The sequence below is a fragment of the Dioscorea cayenensis genome, chromosome 4, assembly GCF_009730915.1.
Source record: "Dioscorea cayenensis subsp. rotundata cultivar TDr96_F1 chromosome 4, TDr96_F1_v2_PseudoChromosome.rev07_lg8_w22 25.fasta, whole genome shotgun sequence".
Taxonomy (NCBI): Eukaryota; Viridiplantae; Streptophyta; class Magnoliopsida; order Dioscoreales; family Dioscoreaceae; genus Dioscorea; species Dioscorea cayenensis.
In genome coordinates, this window is record NC_052474.1 from 8783350 (window position 1) to 8799957 (window position 16608).

Here is a 16608-nt window from a genome sequence, read left to right on the forward strand (position 1 = left end):
TTAATAGAAATTAAGAAGACAAAGATTCATAGTTCACGGATTTTTTTCATTAAAAATAATTTTATTAAAAAAAAAAAAAAATCTACATGGAAGGGCCCCTTCACACATGCCGATCACTTTTGCGACAACACCCTCGCATTTTTTTTTAAACAAAATAAAAATAGATAAACTACAATGTATTAAAAAAATTAAAAATTAAAAAAAACAACATAAATTTATTAAAAGTGAAAAAGTACAAAAACAAGAGAAATAAGGATGACCCATGTAGAAAAAAAAAATAGATCTTCTGAAGTAAATCTGTAAATGGAGATAAGTCTTTTATTTGATGGACTATCGATGTAAAAAGAATGATTAGTGAGACCTTCGATGTAAACTGCTCTCTTTTGGTTGTCTTTTTTTCTCTTTAGCTGGACTCCAAAAATTCTAGACTCATGTTGATGGTAGAAGTTGAGTCCTCTAATTTAATTATTTTTAACTCTGAAGCTGAAAAAACCCACGATAGAAACATGTGATTAATTCTAAACATAATCAAAGAAGTCAAAAGAGATAAATTCTTCAACATTCATTCATTTTTTTTATAGCTAGATATTCCAAATAATAAATAGTTTTATAATTTCGTAGACTCTTGAGATTAAATCTCCAAAAACCCCAAAAGTTGTTAAAAGACATTGGAACGGGTGAAGTCCGAGAATACTTCTATAGAAGTTCTCAAGTCGTGCAATAACTAGACACTGAAGAAAAAGATGATCTACTGATTCAATCCCCCACATGACACCTAAATAAACCAAAACCCTCATTTATGTAATATAATTCTTTTCGAAGGTTTAGGTGTAAATATGCATCTTTGTCAGCTATCAAAATATTTATTGTCTGCAACAAAAAAATATTTGCTCATTTCATAAATTTCTTCTCTCCATGAGTGAGGATGATAACAATGCACTAAAATAAAATTAATTAATTACTTTAATTTTCTTTTTCAGCATATGGATGGAAAAACAAATAATTGCAAAATTGATGTTTTATGCAAATAATAATAATAATAATAATAATAATAATAATAATAATAATAATAATAATAATAGAATTATGGAATTATACTTCTTTGCAGACACAATTACATATAACACTTTTGCAGAAAGCCCCTAACATTTTAAGAAAATTAAAACTTAGTTCCTCAATCTCAAGAACAAAAGAATATGTACATATATCACAAAATTCCAAGTAATTTCACACTAAATCCTTGAAAATTTTCAACTACTAAATAACAAATTCTTGTATTAATACCAAAACAATTTCCAATTAACAAATCAAACAGCAACCAGTCCCTCATTTCCATCTTTCTGATTGGAAGGAGATGATTGATCAGTTGGTCTAATTTGCTCATTTCCCAAGATCACTCCCTGTTTCTTAATGTGTTCCCATCTATCTTGCATCAGATAAACAAAAACAAAGATGAAAATCTCAGCAGTAAACAGCACAATCCAAAGCCTCACACTCTTTGAAGTCTTTGCATGGAATGCATGCAATCCAATGTAGATGTTTACAATTCCCATTATGCAAACTCCAGTCCCAATCAACCAATGAACAAAGTACCATAAACTCCTCAATTTCACTCCTCTGAGAAAAACAAAGAAATGTTTTCTATAAATCCATGAGCAAGATTCAATGCAAGAGTTTAAATGTTAGTTTGCGTACCTTTTTGGTCTGTAGAAACCAATCAGAGGTTGTATCAGTATAAATGCATAGAGGCCGAGACCGATCTTTTGATGCGTGTTATCGAAAGAGTTCTCGAAGTACTTGACTGATAAAGCTGCCCCAGCAAGTGCAATCAAAACTGCAGTTATCTGTCAATTTGAGAAGAGAGAGAATTATTAGAGATCCTACTCTTGAAAACTCTGTTTCTGTGCATTGTTTTAATTACAAACCTGCAGAAATACATGGCAGTAAAACAGAAGTTTTAGTTTTCTGCAACACTGAACTTTGTGGGATATTCTTACAATGAGTATTCCAAGAGGCATTAAAAAACCAACTGAAAACCAGAGAAGCAGTGCATGCAATGTGATTTGGAATGAGAGTTGAGGTTTCATCTGCAGAAAAAAAGAACATACATTGTGATCAAATTTACATTAAAAGTAATATTTCTGCAGAAATAATACCTTCTGAGGATCATGTGTGATGTTCTTGTGACTATGCATTGATTTCGAAGACGATTGATATGAATTAACAGAATAAACAAGAAAAATAAGAACAAACAATAATCTTCTGAGAATTTGAACCATCTCTTTTGCTGAATTTTAATTCATTCTGATATCATGCACTGATAATTATATATTCATGTCAACTTTTGTTTAATTAAGTTAAAGACTAGCGATAAGATCGCCTTTAGTTAGTTTGAAGTAATGATTGTAGGCCTAGAATGCTAGCTTGGTTCACAAGAACTTTATTCATAGCACCACATTGAAAGACAACAATAAATTAGTGGTTTATATATAATTTTCTTTTGGTGGTTAATCTAACAACAATTATTATAGATTGGATATGAAGAACAAAAAGTAAGTAATACATCTCTATAGTCATCTCATTGGAAAGTTATGGACCCCAATTGTTTATTATTATTATTATTATTATTATTATTATGCAATACCAAATAATGATTGTAACTAGAAAAAGAAAAGGTAATTTCTTGAGGTTTAGTTTTTAACCAACTTTGAATAAACAAATAGGAATTGTGAGTAAAATAAAGCAATTTGAGTGAATGGAAGCACATAATCATGAACTTGGTCCTTTTAAAACTTTGCTTTTTCTTGAAAAAGTTCTTTAGAGTAGTGGAGTCCTGATGCAGTGTTTTCTTTAAGTTTTTTTTTTTAAAATTCTGATTAATTAAATATTGTTGCACTAATGACTTGGATTGGTTAATGTGTCTATCAATATGCTGATTAAAGTAATTCATAAAATTTATTGACTTTGATATGTATATATGTTAAAAGCCCTGGTGAATTGTGTGAGTTTACTCTTGTCATTGTGACAGAGATATATTATCATCATTTATATACATATGAGTCCAAAAAAAAAGCCTAAAATTTTGTATAAAATAAGATATAAATTAATTAATTAAAAGACAGCTTTATTTCACAAACCATGATCAATGCAAGCATGAACTTACAACATATCAACTCAAACCAATTCACTTAATTCAGATATTTTACTACAATTATTTACTGAGCAAAGAAATAAGCTTTAATCTGCAGGTGTGAATAATCAACCATGAAGCTCGATCCACCGAAAAGTATGAAGCTCAAATTCCTACAAATAAGAGAAAAAATTCAGGTCGACGCTGATTTGAATCAGTTATTACAAATAACAGATGAAATGCATTTACATCGAAAACAGAGAGTACCTATCTGGTATTCTTATTGTTTCCCTTTCAAAGTTGGATAGACTGAGTTCTCATACTTGCCACTCCACCTGGAAATGTTGATTTGGATTAAGAGTTTAAGGTAAGTCTTGATCATACTAATCAATGATAAGTTCAATCCATGCACTTCAGCATTAACAGACAAATTAAAGAAACATGTGAATTCATGGGTACAATGTCATGCCATTGATGTTGATTATGTTTTTGTCAAATATTGCTGAGCCATCATCTACTTTTATTAACTGATAACAGTCTGTTCTGTTTATTTAGTTCTTAATTTTAACAAAAAATGACCTGTATGCGTCTCCCTCAGGTGGTATGTTGAGCTCTAGTTCTGCTTCGAATGGCTGAAAAACACGGTCCACTTTCTCACTGCTCACTTCGTTTAGGGAAGCCGGGTTCCACTGCATGCAGAAGCATTAGATCAATGAAGAAGTAAGCAAAAGGAACCCAAAACAAAATCCTAAATTGGAATACCTTGGGGGAGTTATCTTTGTCGATGTTGAGTGCTCGGATGCCCTGTCAGGCAAAATATTACAATATTAGCCTGGTGGCAAGTATTTGTAACATTTCTGGGAAAGAAAGATAACATGCATTTGTACCTCATATACGTCGCCGGAGATCACTGATCTTAGCTGGTTCATAGTAAGTCTGAATTCTTTCTTAAGACACTCGGATAGAGTCTGTTTCCTCCCTTCACGGATCTATAAGTTCAAGGAATGAGAGTGAATATAAGTGGCATACATTGTTCTTTATATGTCATTAACTGAGCTACATCCATTTATAAAAAGGTTGACAAAATTCAATGAATCACACTACCATGCAAGTGTTAAAATAAAGAATCGTTACCGATCTCAATGTTATCTTCAATCCAGTTGGTGATGATCTCTTTAATCCTTTGAGAACTGAAGCAATCCATGCATTCCCTTCACGGCTTGCCTCAGCTTCCTGCAAAATGAACAGCCTTCGATTCATTTTCCAGCATGGTATATAATGCATCATAGTTTACTGAACATTTACACATAAGAAAAAGGATTAACATATAGTTTTACATACCTATACAGTTTATTAAATGAAAGAGGAATAACCCAAGATAAATAAAAAGAAAAAAAAAATTCATTCTATCAGTTAATACATTCTTTTTGATTTGAAGAAAAAAGGAAATGCAGCATGGTAGAAATGAACTCACAAAAGATTTAATGATTTCTTCCACAGATTCTTCGCCAAAGCACTTGTTGATAATTGAAAGCCTGCAGAAAAGTAAAACACATGGGCAGTTCAGCATTGTGGCAGAAATGAAATAAGAAATTTATTATACAAACTGTTACTTATGCACAATGCTTTCTTCATCAGGTTGTACTTCTAAAGAGAATTCCTCAATTACTGCTTTGATTGCGACCTCATCACCAGAGTTTAAGCTCACCAATCGTTTCTCCAGTTCATCCAATTTCTGTCACATATACCAAAGCCCAGAAATTTGTGTGATTCAATTACCAAAGTGTATAGTCTAGAAAAAAAAAATGAGGAACCAAAGTCTAAATGTCAGTGTCTATGCTGAGTCATGCCAATAAGATAGTGCAGATAAAAGACAAGAAATGTCCTAAAGAATCACAACTTATGTATACTAAATTAAAAATACTTTTTCCCAGTCTAAAAAGACTTCAGCCTGCAGAGATTAAATACCTCAGAAGGCACAAAATGAGTCGCCAATCCAATAGCAATCATTTCCTTTCCGTTCAATCTTGCACCAGTTAAGGCTAAGTATTCCCCTGAAAAATTATTCTAAAAGTTAAACATATAATCCAAAAGTTTAACTGCTAAAACATGCAGGCAAGACAAGTGCCACTTACCAGGCCTCAAAACTACACCACCCTAAATTTATTACTCAATTTCTTGTCACAAAGCTCATAGAGTTGTATACATGGTTTAGTCTGATGCTCTACTAGAAAAAGACAATAATACTAGTCTAACAAACATTCATTCAATGATTCTTCTTTCTGTTAAGTAGATATCCACATACCCAAATGTCCGGGAAGCCGTGGAAGAATGTAGGAAAAGCTGCAATCCGTATGAAGCCCAATAGTTGCTTCCGGCACGGCAAATATCTATACATCAAGATGTACTATCTTTAGCTTATTCAGAAACAAAACCATCATGAACAGTAGTTTATCATGTCAATATCTTAGTGATACGCACAGTTTTCTCTGTGACAACAGTAAACTTCAAAGGAACAGCCATAGCTGCACCTCCACCCATGGCAATTCCATTAACAAGAGCGACCTGAAAGGATGTTAAACCTAAAATTAGCAACATACCAATCTGATGAAATTTAAACATCAAAGTTTCAACCTTAAATCAGCAAAAATATTATGACCCTTACCGCGGTTTTCTTGTATGTGTGGATGTGATAACATAGCCAATACATTCTGTACACTACCTCGAGACAAGAATCATCTGCACAAGAGAAAACCATCATTCACAAGTGACATTGACTGCTTTTAGACTGAAAAAAAAAAAAAGTGGTCTCAAATTTTCAACCTGTTTTTCCGGCATAAAACATTTTCAGATCACCACCAGCAGAGAAAGCACGTCCGACAGCCTGAAGATGATTCAAAGCCAAAATAGTTTCTAAGCAATACATTCAGTGTGACAAAGTACCTTCTTTTTTTTTCCATTTTTCTCTCTCAACTAACCCTAATGCCCCTAACAATCTCTCTATGAATCAAGGCCCACAACAAAAGAAATATAGCATACCTTGATGATTATCAAGTGAGCATCATCATCCTTCTCCCATTTCTCAAGAAATCCGGCAACCAGAGAAACCTGCAAAATCACTAGCACAATTCAAATCCTAAATCCCAAACCACAGCAACTAATCATCTTCCAACATTGATCTAGAACAAGAAATTCACCACTTGAGAAGAGATAACATTCAACTGGCGAGGCCTATTTAGTGTAATCAACCTCACACGCCCAACCTCCTCTCCAACAACAACCTAATGATCCCCATTAAAAACAATCTTTTCACAAACTAACATCACAATGCATCAATTGCAACAAATCAAAGCAAAGCAAACCAATCACCTCTTCAGTGTTTGAGTTTTCTGGAGCCATTACAACCTAAAACCAATCCCTACAAGCAACAACACCATGAAAATTCAGACATGAAACTCAATATGACAAAAACTGGAAAGCAGAGAGGGATTTACCTGACCTAAAATTGAAGAATTCACAACAAAAGGTTTGAATTTGAAGGCTGGTTTTCAAGGGTTGAGAGATTGGAGAGTTTGGTGGGATTGTTAGGGCAGTAGGTGGCACCCCTTGGTGATTTCCCGCTAAACTAACAGTTAGTTGGCATTAATAATAATAATAATAATAATAATAAGGATAAAGTAAAAAAAAAAAAATTGTGATTTTTTATTTTTACAAAATAAGCAGAGGTTTGTTTTTTATTATATGATGTATGGTTTTACATATTTACAAAATGAGCAAAAATCTTTACTAATATTAACAGTATTAACTCACATGTTAAAATCGTCATTTTATTTAAAAACTAATATATATGTCATAAAATATTCTTAAAATTTTACTAAATAAAAATAAATAAATTTCAAAAATTAAATGAAAATCATGTTGAAAAATTAACAAAAAAAAAGAAAATTTTAACACTGGTTTTTTGCTTTCTTGCAAATCTATACAAATGATATCATCATAAAATAAAAAAATAAAAATAAATAAATAAACTATTTTTATTTTGCAAAAAGTAAAAAAGAAGATTTTTTTTATTTTTCTATAATAATAATAATAATAAATAAATAAATAAAGGTTTTTTAATATTATTATTTTTTCTCCAACTACAAGAGATCCAAACATGTGCTTTGTCAAACAATGAGTCTCCACCAAAGGTCCAAAACCCTAAAAAAATTTCAAAAGAAAATGACTTTTGAGTTGATGGACTTTGGATGAGGTCGATGGAGTCTTGATTGACAAAGTTAAGATTATTCCATTTAAAAAAGTTATTGACTATAAATTATATAAATAAATTGGTGAATGACTTTAGGAGAGTTTAAAATAGATGAATTTCTTTTTTATTAGTTATTAGTTGTAAATTAATATAAAGCTAGTTCTGGTCATGTATGTTGTATAAATCAATATAAAGCCAGTTACTATGTTTAATAAATTAAATTTAATCATATTTATAGAACAATATTTTTTTAATTATTAAATGAGGCAAAATTCAAGTTTTGTATGAATTGTGGTTGGCATTGATATAAAGGCGTTGATAGTTACTGATTTTAAGAAATTGACGAATTGTGGTTGGTGACAACTACTTTTTTTATTTATTTTATTTTTTGAAATTTTAGGTGAGCATGGTGTGAAAATAGAATTTCTTTATTTTAATTTTTATAAATAAAAAAATGAATGAGATTACTTGCAATACCAAAACAATCTGGATGATGTTTAAAATATGTCAATTAATTGGCACATGAAAAATATTATTTTGCTTTTGATATAAGTTTGTACCTAATCCATATATAATTCTTATTTAATTATATGGTTCACAATTGTAATTAAAATCTTAAACTTAGATTTATTAAATTATGATGTCTTTATATATAAAGTTCAAATTCACACTCAAATGGAAATTCTTTAATATGTCCTTCTTATAATCACATTAAATTATATATATATATATATATATATATATATATCTTCTCAATGACGGATAGTTTTTTTTTTCTAAAAAAAAGTCATAAATTTTAAATAAAAGAAGAAATATAAATTTTAAAAAAAAAATCACTAATAACAGACAACCATTTGGTCTATTGTCATTAGACTCTTTGTATAAGATATTTATGTCTCGCTAAAGAAATGAATTTGAATAGCAGGTTTATACAAAATAAAAGTATATGTGGCTCTCGCATGTATTCACTCCCCAATACATGTCTTTTACATATATCACTAATATAAAAAATTCACAATTAAACAAAAATAAAAATAAAAAGATAATCAAAAGAATTCAATTACCATTAAAAGCTAGCCCAATTCTAATCAAATATTATTTTCAACCGTTACTTTCCAATATAACCTTAGATATTTAATACGTCATATGTGTCACACATGTTTTTAATGGTCACTATTTAAATTTTGTTAAATCTTTTTTCACACTGTTATTTTATTTTATTTTTTTTAACGCTTTTGAATAAGTTCCAACAGTTTTTTTTCCTTTTTTTTATTATTCGAAGGAAAAAAAATAGATCATAGGAATATATATATATATATATGAGAAAGGTGATAAAGACCAATCCGGGCCGCTCTCGAAAACGAACGCCCTCTGTGAGTGACTCGATAACAATTGACCCAAAGACCGTTGGTATATATATATATATATATATATATATCAAGAGGAAGATTGAAATTGCATTAAAAATAATAATAATAATAAAAGCAAAGATGAAGTTTCTTATAAAGTTTTAAGTGTTGGAGAACATAAAAATAAAATAAAATTTACTTTCTTAAATGCAAACTTGGTCCATTGTTGCATAAGATAATATTGAGCATTGATATCAACTTTAATTTGACCCTTAAGTAAGTTTTTTTTATTATTACCTGCACTTGAATCAGTGAAGGAAAATGCAGCAACGTAGAGGCATTGAAGGCCATGAGAATATAATTAAAGATGGTTGGTGGAACGTTTAATTGAAGTAAATATATAGACCTCATCAGTAATAATAATATTTAAAAAGTTCTTGTGTTTTTTAGCGCCAGATTAAAAATAAATAATTTCAAAGATCAGTACTAGAAAATTCATAATTACCTGTCTACCCTTATAGAGTGAACATTTTAGCTAATTTGGTCATTGATGTTTTGCTTATAATCTAAGGTTTATAAGGTTATATAAGGTTTTTTATTATAAAAAAAAAAGATAAGGGTATATAAGTAATCACAAATTTTACATAAGCATTTATATTTAATTATGAGATTTTTCATATGCATATATACATGAGAAAAATCTTAATATTTTGGCATACTATTACATAATATGGTTTATTGTTGGTAAAACCATCAAAATAAATCTAGTTGTTTATTTGACTTTCAAAACTTATTATTTATTTTTATATCCTTGTAGTAAATATGTTGACTAACAAATTTAGTCTTAGGTCAAGGGTATCTACCTAATGAAAATCATGCTTGTTTGTTTACACAATTCATTCAAAAGCGTTCTCCTCATTTCACACATTTGCAATACTACTCCAACAGTCAATTAAAAACACCTAAATTGAACTCTTAAGAATTACACCAAAAACAAAAGCAAGGGACAAAATTAAAAATAAATAAATATAAAAATAAAAGAGCACAAATTTATTTCTCATCCGTATATGTTCACTCACATACACATAATTTGTGCTGAAGACTTGAAAGCATATAGTTTTGTTTGCATGTACACAACAACACATCAAGAGTCATCAAATTTTTAAAATGATAGATCTTGCAATTGCTAATTTGCAGGTAGATCTTGCATTCCACAAACCAAGTTTGCTGGTACAGCTGCATCAATCATCTTTGGATATGGCAAGCTGAGATCTGAGGAACAACATAAACAAGTTTATAAATCTTATGATTCCGAGAAATTATTCGCTAAATTGATATTATATTTGTAATACTCACTTTCCATTATAGTCTTGAATGTGTCCTGAAAAGGAATTACAAGGATGATCAAAAAATGTCTTGACTTTTATAGGCATAATGACATAATTTGAAAGTTGAGATCGAGATATACCTCGTCTTTTGAGAGTCGAGGATTGTATAGCATCTCTTCCTCGATGGTACTAACCTGAGTAAAGAAAGGAATATATTCGTCGGCAAGTGAAAACAGTAAAATTAATGTAAAACCAGGATGGTGGTGCATACGGTGAAGCCATTATAATCATGAGCAGGGTACAACAAAGTATCCTTTGGCAATGTGAAAATCTGAAGATGAGAGGAGACAAAAATCAGTATATTGCTGGTGTACTTGAGATTTACAGAAAGTTTCCTAAAATAAAATGCCGTGGATAAGCCAGATACTTGCCTGTGAATGTACTGATTCATAGAGCTTATGTGAACTTCCTCCCTGTGATATTCATCATGCTAATTTAATTTAATCTTTTAAATGCAGAAAAATAAATCATAAAATTCTAACTCAACAGTGATGTGGCAGTAAACACAGAATTCTGCTCAGCATGAAAATTAGCTAGATCATGGTGAAAAATTACAAATTCAATTCCAGATCTAAGCAGTGAGTCAGCCTGGTGTAACACCATCTGCAGCAGTTATATGTAATATAGGCTGCATTGTAAATGAATTGTTTGGGATATATATCAACACAATCATCTATTTTGGCAACAGTTGAGTGTCATAGAATGGGTTCATCCCCATGCCTATATTTTTACCTTCAGCTGCTCATCAACAGACGCCTAGCTCATCATAAGCTCTAAATTAAGCAAAGAAAAGTACTGATGCAGCATGCTGACAAAAAGAAAAATAAGAGGTAATTGCCTATTAGCTTATCAGATTTACCTCAAAGACGATCCTAAAGAGGCTCTGGCTCAACCACTTAAGTTCAAGAATAAATCTAAAGCAATTTATCTAGCATTTCCATTCTAGAGGCATTTAAATTTAAAGCCCCCATGCTTGCATCATGAATAATAATATTAACAATTTATAATAAGAATTTTTCAAGCCAATCTCTTCGCACATGGAATTGGAGCACAACATAGAAGTACCTTATAATGCATTACATCAAAATGATATACCTGAAAATCCGTCCTTCCACAGCCTCTTATCAGTAATGCATCACCAGTGAAAGCCATCCTTGGATGAGGCTGATCAGGTTCATCTCCTGTTACGTACGTTAGGCAACCCAAAGTATGACCAGGAGTAGCACGCACCTGCAAAAATATGCTAGGTAATACTAGAGTAAAATGGTCAAAATTAGTGTGACTCACCAAAGGCTAGACTTGCTCAACTAAGGCTTAGTAGACCTCAGTTTTATGAAAATAAACCAATCAATCACAGAGATTTTGAATTCGCATTATATTCAAAAAATAGTTGGGCTAATATATAGAAATTATTACCAAGTAACAACACTTTGAAACCTAAAGATCACACATTTTGAAAATAGATTTATAATGTATTATTTTTGTAATCACAGTTGGCACAAAGGTTTTACTTCTCATTTGTTTTTGAGCTGATTTAAGGGTATAAAAGAGTAGAATTGGTCAAAACCATATTGAGTGAAAACCACAAGAAGGACATTAATCAGAGACCACAACTTGAAATTTGAACTTGATATGTATTGATCTGTTATTCTATCCAATAAGTGAATGCAATAAATTAACTGATCATAATTAGGAAAAGGAACAGATTTCCATATTTCTGAAGCTATAAAAAACTTGGAAGAAAACTATTCCAATAATTTAACAAAAAAAAATTGATTAAAAGGATAAATAAAGATAGAAAGATTTCCATCTTTCCAGGAACAGCTTCGCATATTGATGCTAACAAGACCCTAAAGGCATTTCTGCCAATAATAGATCAGGTAACACAAATCATTCAGGAAGTAGTACAGTAGTAAACAAAGTCAATTGATAAGAAAAAAGAAAAAACAAGACAAAACAAATGGATTTATTGAATTGGACAAAGAAAAAAAAAACAATACTCAAAGCAAGGCAAAGGCCGCATTGTGAAATAAGAAAGAGTCAGTCTCATAATGATCTGGGATAAACATTTATTTGTCAATCAAGAATTTCAGCTATTGCAATTGAATGATTCAACATGATTTACCGTGTGATCATTCAAGTGATAAAACTGAATCACGGTTCAAAGCGCCATACCTCCAGAAAAAGATTTCCAAAATAGATTTTGTCACCATGTTCAACAAGAATATCGGCCTTTGCATTGCTAGCTGTGGAAATAACAGACTTCACGCCTGACACCCGACTCTGGAAAGATCAAAATAAGTTAATATGCAAAGGTGAAGCATGAAAAACCCATAACACAAGGCTGGAAAAAGTGAAGTGGCAAGTGCATTCTAATAAGGGATGACCATGTAACTTTGACCCATAGAATTTCTTTATGTTTCTATTACCAAGGGTTTGTAAAATCAGGTGCCAAGTGGGCTGACAAAGACCTAACCTTTATCAAACCTGTTCCAGTGATGTGATCGGCATGAACATGAGTATTCATAGCATAAATCACTTTCAAACCCAGTTCTTTAACAAGTGACAGATCTCTATCAACTGTCCTGTCTACTGGATCAACAATCTGTGGAAAAAATCTCAATTAGCAAGCACTATCGCATAATCCATTACTGAAAAATAACAATATATTACCTTATGATACTCATGATGATGCCAAACAAGGAAAGCAAGAAATTTGATCCTTAAATATCACAGAAGATTATATCTTAAAAAATAACGACAATTAAGCATGGGTAATCTTAATAGGTCCAGTAGCGCATATCAGAATTTCACGAAAATGATAGAGCCTTTGGACATAAGAGGTGAGCAGAGCAAATCCATAATTGAAGAGTACTTCTCCACCACATATTAGCATGAATGTTAAGGGCTTTGAACATAAGAAGTTATGCATTTGTTTTTCAGCTTCCACTGATATGCAAGCATACCTTAACATTATGGGTCAGTCAAGGCACCTAACACTTCAAATGAGATGCATAACTTACTTGATTTATCCTAAGTAAGACATCTTCCACTAAAAGGGACCATGTGATAAAACCTCGGAACTGAGGCCTAAACATCAAGTCCCAATTAAAGGTGGTTATCATATGAAATAACACTCAAATCCCTAAACTATAAAGGCTCTCAATAACTGGTGAGATTATGAGAATTACAGTAATTACCACTTAATCTTAGTCAAAGGATGATCGCATAGTGAAACTGAAATAGCTCGAGAAATACTTCATTAAGCATTCGTTAGAGTGTCAGTTTTATTCTTAATTAAATTAAGTGCATATTGAATGTAGACGTGAATTCCATTATGCCGGGCAACATATTTACAAATAAAAAAGCACTGTGTCTTTGCTGACTTAATTATGTAAAGCTTGGAAATCATTAGACACCATTGACTTAAATATGCTTCGGTTCAAGTTTGATCTATTTATTGTATAAAAAGAAGGCCATGTGATTGTTATCAGGAAAAAAAGTGATCAAGAGACAACCACCTGAAGAAACGAAGGTTGCAACGAAAAACCATCCAAATCAACAAAATACAGCCATTTGACACAATCAAACAATCAATCAATCACTACCATGAGAGCTAGCCAATCCAATACGATTCAACAGAGCATGAAAAGCCATAAAAACCAATACGAGATGGCATTTTGACACAATCAATCAATCAATCACTTGCAGTAAAGTGTTCCAATCCATAAATCCTAAGACCAACAAACAAATTAGAATTGACATTAAACAAAGGACGAAACCTCACCAGAGCGGGCTTCTCCGGGTGCCCAACATCAGCGAGAAGATAAGTATAAGTAGACGATTCCTTCTCAAAAAGCTGTCTAAAGAGCAACTTCGGCGAGCCCGCCGCTGTGCTGAGTCTCGCCGCCATTGTCCCAGATCTCGGCATCAATCTATGGATCAAAAACTTGGAAAAAGGCCGGACCTCTGAAGGAGAAAATGAGAGGGATGACAAGGAACGAACGAAGAAGTGGCGATTGATCCGAAGGAAAGGGAGCATTGGGACTAATTATAGTATGGAAAAATAGGATTGATCGAAACCCTAGAGCTTAAACAATCCAATATCTTGTTGAAGGATTAAAGGAAAAAAAGGCAGAATGAGACAAGGACAAGAAAATGGAGGTGGAAACGGAGCTGGAAGTGTAGTGTGCTTTATTTTGTTTTGTTTTCCATTATATTATATGTTGTCATTCTGATGGAGGGAAGGACAACTTGGTTACTTGTTACTAACCAGGGTTAGGGTTAGGGTTAGGGTTAGGGTTATTTATTTATTTTTATTTAGGTGGAGATTAAAAAAAATGTTGTCTTGTGAATAAAGCCTGCTAGTGATAACAATAAATATTTTCAAATATTTATTTATTTTATTTTTCATTTCCACTTTTTTTAATTTTTTTTATTTACTGGTGTTGGTTTTTAATATTAAAAATATTTACTAAAATACTCGTATTTGGAATTATTTATCAAAATACGCACGTTGGTGAAAAACGGACACGGGTGTTCTATACAAAACGGTTTTTAAATTAGTCTAAAGTAATATATTAAGAATTCTATAACTGGAGGTTAAAAATCTAATGTTTTTTTTTCTTTTTAACAAGTAAGTAATAAACGCCTCCATTTATGGGGTGAGTCAAAAGTAAAAGACATGTGTAGCCGTGCTTTGCACGGGCTATAGAGTGTAATTTTAAATTTTTTTTTTTTCCCAAAACAAAAACTCTATTCAAAAAATCTTGAGATTATTCTCTAAAACTCTAATTAAGCTCCGCGTAAGCCATTAAAAACCTTGTAATAGATTATATTTATCTCTGTTTTTGTTCATATGCGTAATTATTCGAAATAAAAACCACTGGCTTACTCAATTATTTATTTTATTTTTATTAAATGTGTAAATGTGATAAATAAATATTTATAAATACTCATGGTTTAAAAGATAAAATTTTGATTTTTTTCCCCCTTCTTTGTTTTATACGGTTCCAATGAAGGATATAAAATAATACAAACAAATAATAATGACGTGGTGCTTAATCAGCTTGTGAATCAGATAATGGCAGATGTAAATATCCACTTTTTAGTGCATCACAGTTGAATCTTTGTGCAGACATATTTTATTAAAATAATAAGTTCATAGCGCGCGCTTCAAAGTATTAAACGAGATTCTTTTATTTTTCTTTGCCAAAAAATTTAAATTAGTTACCTTCTCCACCTTGTGCATCTTATTTGTGCCCATATCCCCTAAAAAAAAAACATATTTGCAACAATAACTTGACAAACCATTCATTGAGGTTAAAACAAAAATCTTTAATGAAGTTAAATAAAAAAAAGGAAAAAAATAATTATGACTTTGCTAACTTTCTACATATCCCGGAACTTTTGGTTTAACTACGTTGTAAAAAATATTTTGAGTATTTCATGTTATATATTGAGTAGTAATTAATTATAGTTGAGTTTTTATAATCTAACAAATCTTGATGTCTAATAATGAGAAGGGTATATGCCAAAGTTCAGTATTTTATGAAGGCATATAAACACAAAAATTATATTTAAGGGGTTTATACTTAATTATGAGGTTTTGAATGAGTATATATATTAAGAAAATCCCTAAAAATCAAGGCAATTCACAAGTTTATTTAAATAATATTCTTGGAGAGTAATTTGCAACAATTACACAGAATATTAATAAAAAACCAAATAAATAAAACAAAACAAAATGGAATAAAAATGGAGAAGTGTTATGTTATATAAAAATTAAAATATATGCTTTTCATTTGTTCAGGTTGTATTTTAGGATATGGAAAGTAGTTGAAAGGCTTTGTTTTACCTTTAATACAAAAGTATATATATCTTTAGATAGAGAAGACAGTGCAATGATTTAATGGATAATATTATGCAATTTAATTTTTATTTTAAACAAAAAAAAAATTGTTTCAAAAGAAAGAAGTTAATTTTTACAGTTATATATATATATATATATATATATATTCTCATCTTTTGACAAGTAAGCAACGAGCACCTCCCATATAAAGAAAATCTCATCTTTTGACAAGTAAGCAACGAGTACCTCCCATATAAAGAAAATCAGAGATGTATATAAATGTGTAATCAACTCAACAAACAACTGTAGCTTCACTTTTGTATGGATTTTGAGATTTGATTTTGGATTTTTTTTTTATTAAAATGAATATCGTATACAAAAGATTTAGTAGTAATAAGCCAAAAAACCACCGGTAAAGAAAACAAAATGCAAATTCATTCTTTTAATTTCTACATCTTTTAATTGGAGATCGAATAATCATTAATTGAATTATAAAAAATAATATAGACCAATAACTTGAAGGAGAAATGCGACAATGAAAAACTTTAATAACTAGATTTTTTTTCCTTTTTTCCTTGTTACAACTCACACATATAATTAAATTAAAAATATAATTTTTTATATTTATAAAGCTTAAAAAA

General features: G+C 30.8%; 3 protein-coding genes across 6 annotated transcripts; all 3 read right to left on the bottom strand.

Annotated features, from left to right (window-relative positions):
• Positions 1-1147: 1147 nt before the first annotated feature.
• Positions 1148-2299, bottom strand: LOC120259433 (cytochrome b561 domain-containing protein At2g30890-like). Its single transcript, XM_039267033.1, has 4 exons — positions 2157-2299; positions 1926-2087; positions 1696-1844; positions 1148-1617 (listed from the first exon to the last, which is right to left on the bottom strand). Exons 1-4 carry the CDS (start codon positions 2277-2279, stop codon positions 1308-1310), a joined length of 744 nt encoding a protein of 247 aa, XP_039122967.1. The 5' UTR covers positions 2280-2299; the 3' UTR covers positions 1148-1307.
• An 804-nt stretch (positions 2300-3103) lies between these two features.
• Positions 3104-6749, bottom strand: LOC120257965 (3-hydroxyisobutyryl-CoA hydrolase-like protein 5). Of its 4 annotated transcripts, none has more exons than XM_039265276.1 (17): positions 6630-6749; positions 6500-6548; positions 6328-6411; positions 6170-6238; positions 5954-6014; positions 5796-5869; positions 5612-5695; positions 5436-5520; positions 5099-5184; positions 4744-4865; positions 4605-4665; positions 4265-4363; positions 4018-4119; positions 3893-3934; positions 3710-3819; positions 3398-3465; positions 3104-3303 (listed from the first exon to the last, which is right to left on the bottom strand). In XM_039265276.1, exons 2-16 carry the CDS (start codon positions 6527-6529, stop codon positions 3411-3413), a joined length of 1164 nt encoding a protein of 387 aa, XP_039121210.1. In that variant the 5' UTR covers positions 6530-6548; positions 6630-6749; the 3' UTR covers positions 3104-3303; positions 3398-3410. The 4 variants fall into 4 exon arrangements, with proteins under 4 accessions (XP_039121210.1, XP_039121211.1, XP_039121213.1 ...); XM_039265277.1 differs by having other exon boundaries at positions 6625-6740; XM_039265279.1 differs by having other exon boundaries at positions 6500-6555; positions 6630-6739.
• A 2991-nt stretch (positions 6750-9740) lies between these two features.
• Positions 9741-14293, bottom strand: LOC120257961 (persulfide dioxygenase ETHE1 homolog, mitochondrial-like). Its single transcript, XM_039265270.1, has 9 exons — positions 13904-14293; positions 12593-12721; positions 12292-12399; positions 11212-11346; positions 10488-10529; positions 10328-10387; positions 10197-10250; positions 10085-10109; positions 9741-10000 (listed from the first exon to the last, which is right to left on the bottom strand). The coding sequence occupies exons 1-9, from the start codon at positions 14156-14158 to the stop codon at positions 9915-9917; spliced, it is 894 nt and encodes a 297-aa protein (XP_039121204.1). The 5' UTR covers positions 14159-14293; the 3' UTR covers positions 9741-9914.
• Between the last annotated feature and the right edge of the window lie 2315 nt (positions 14294-16608).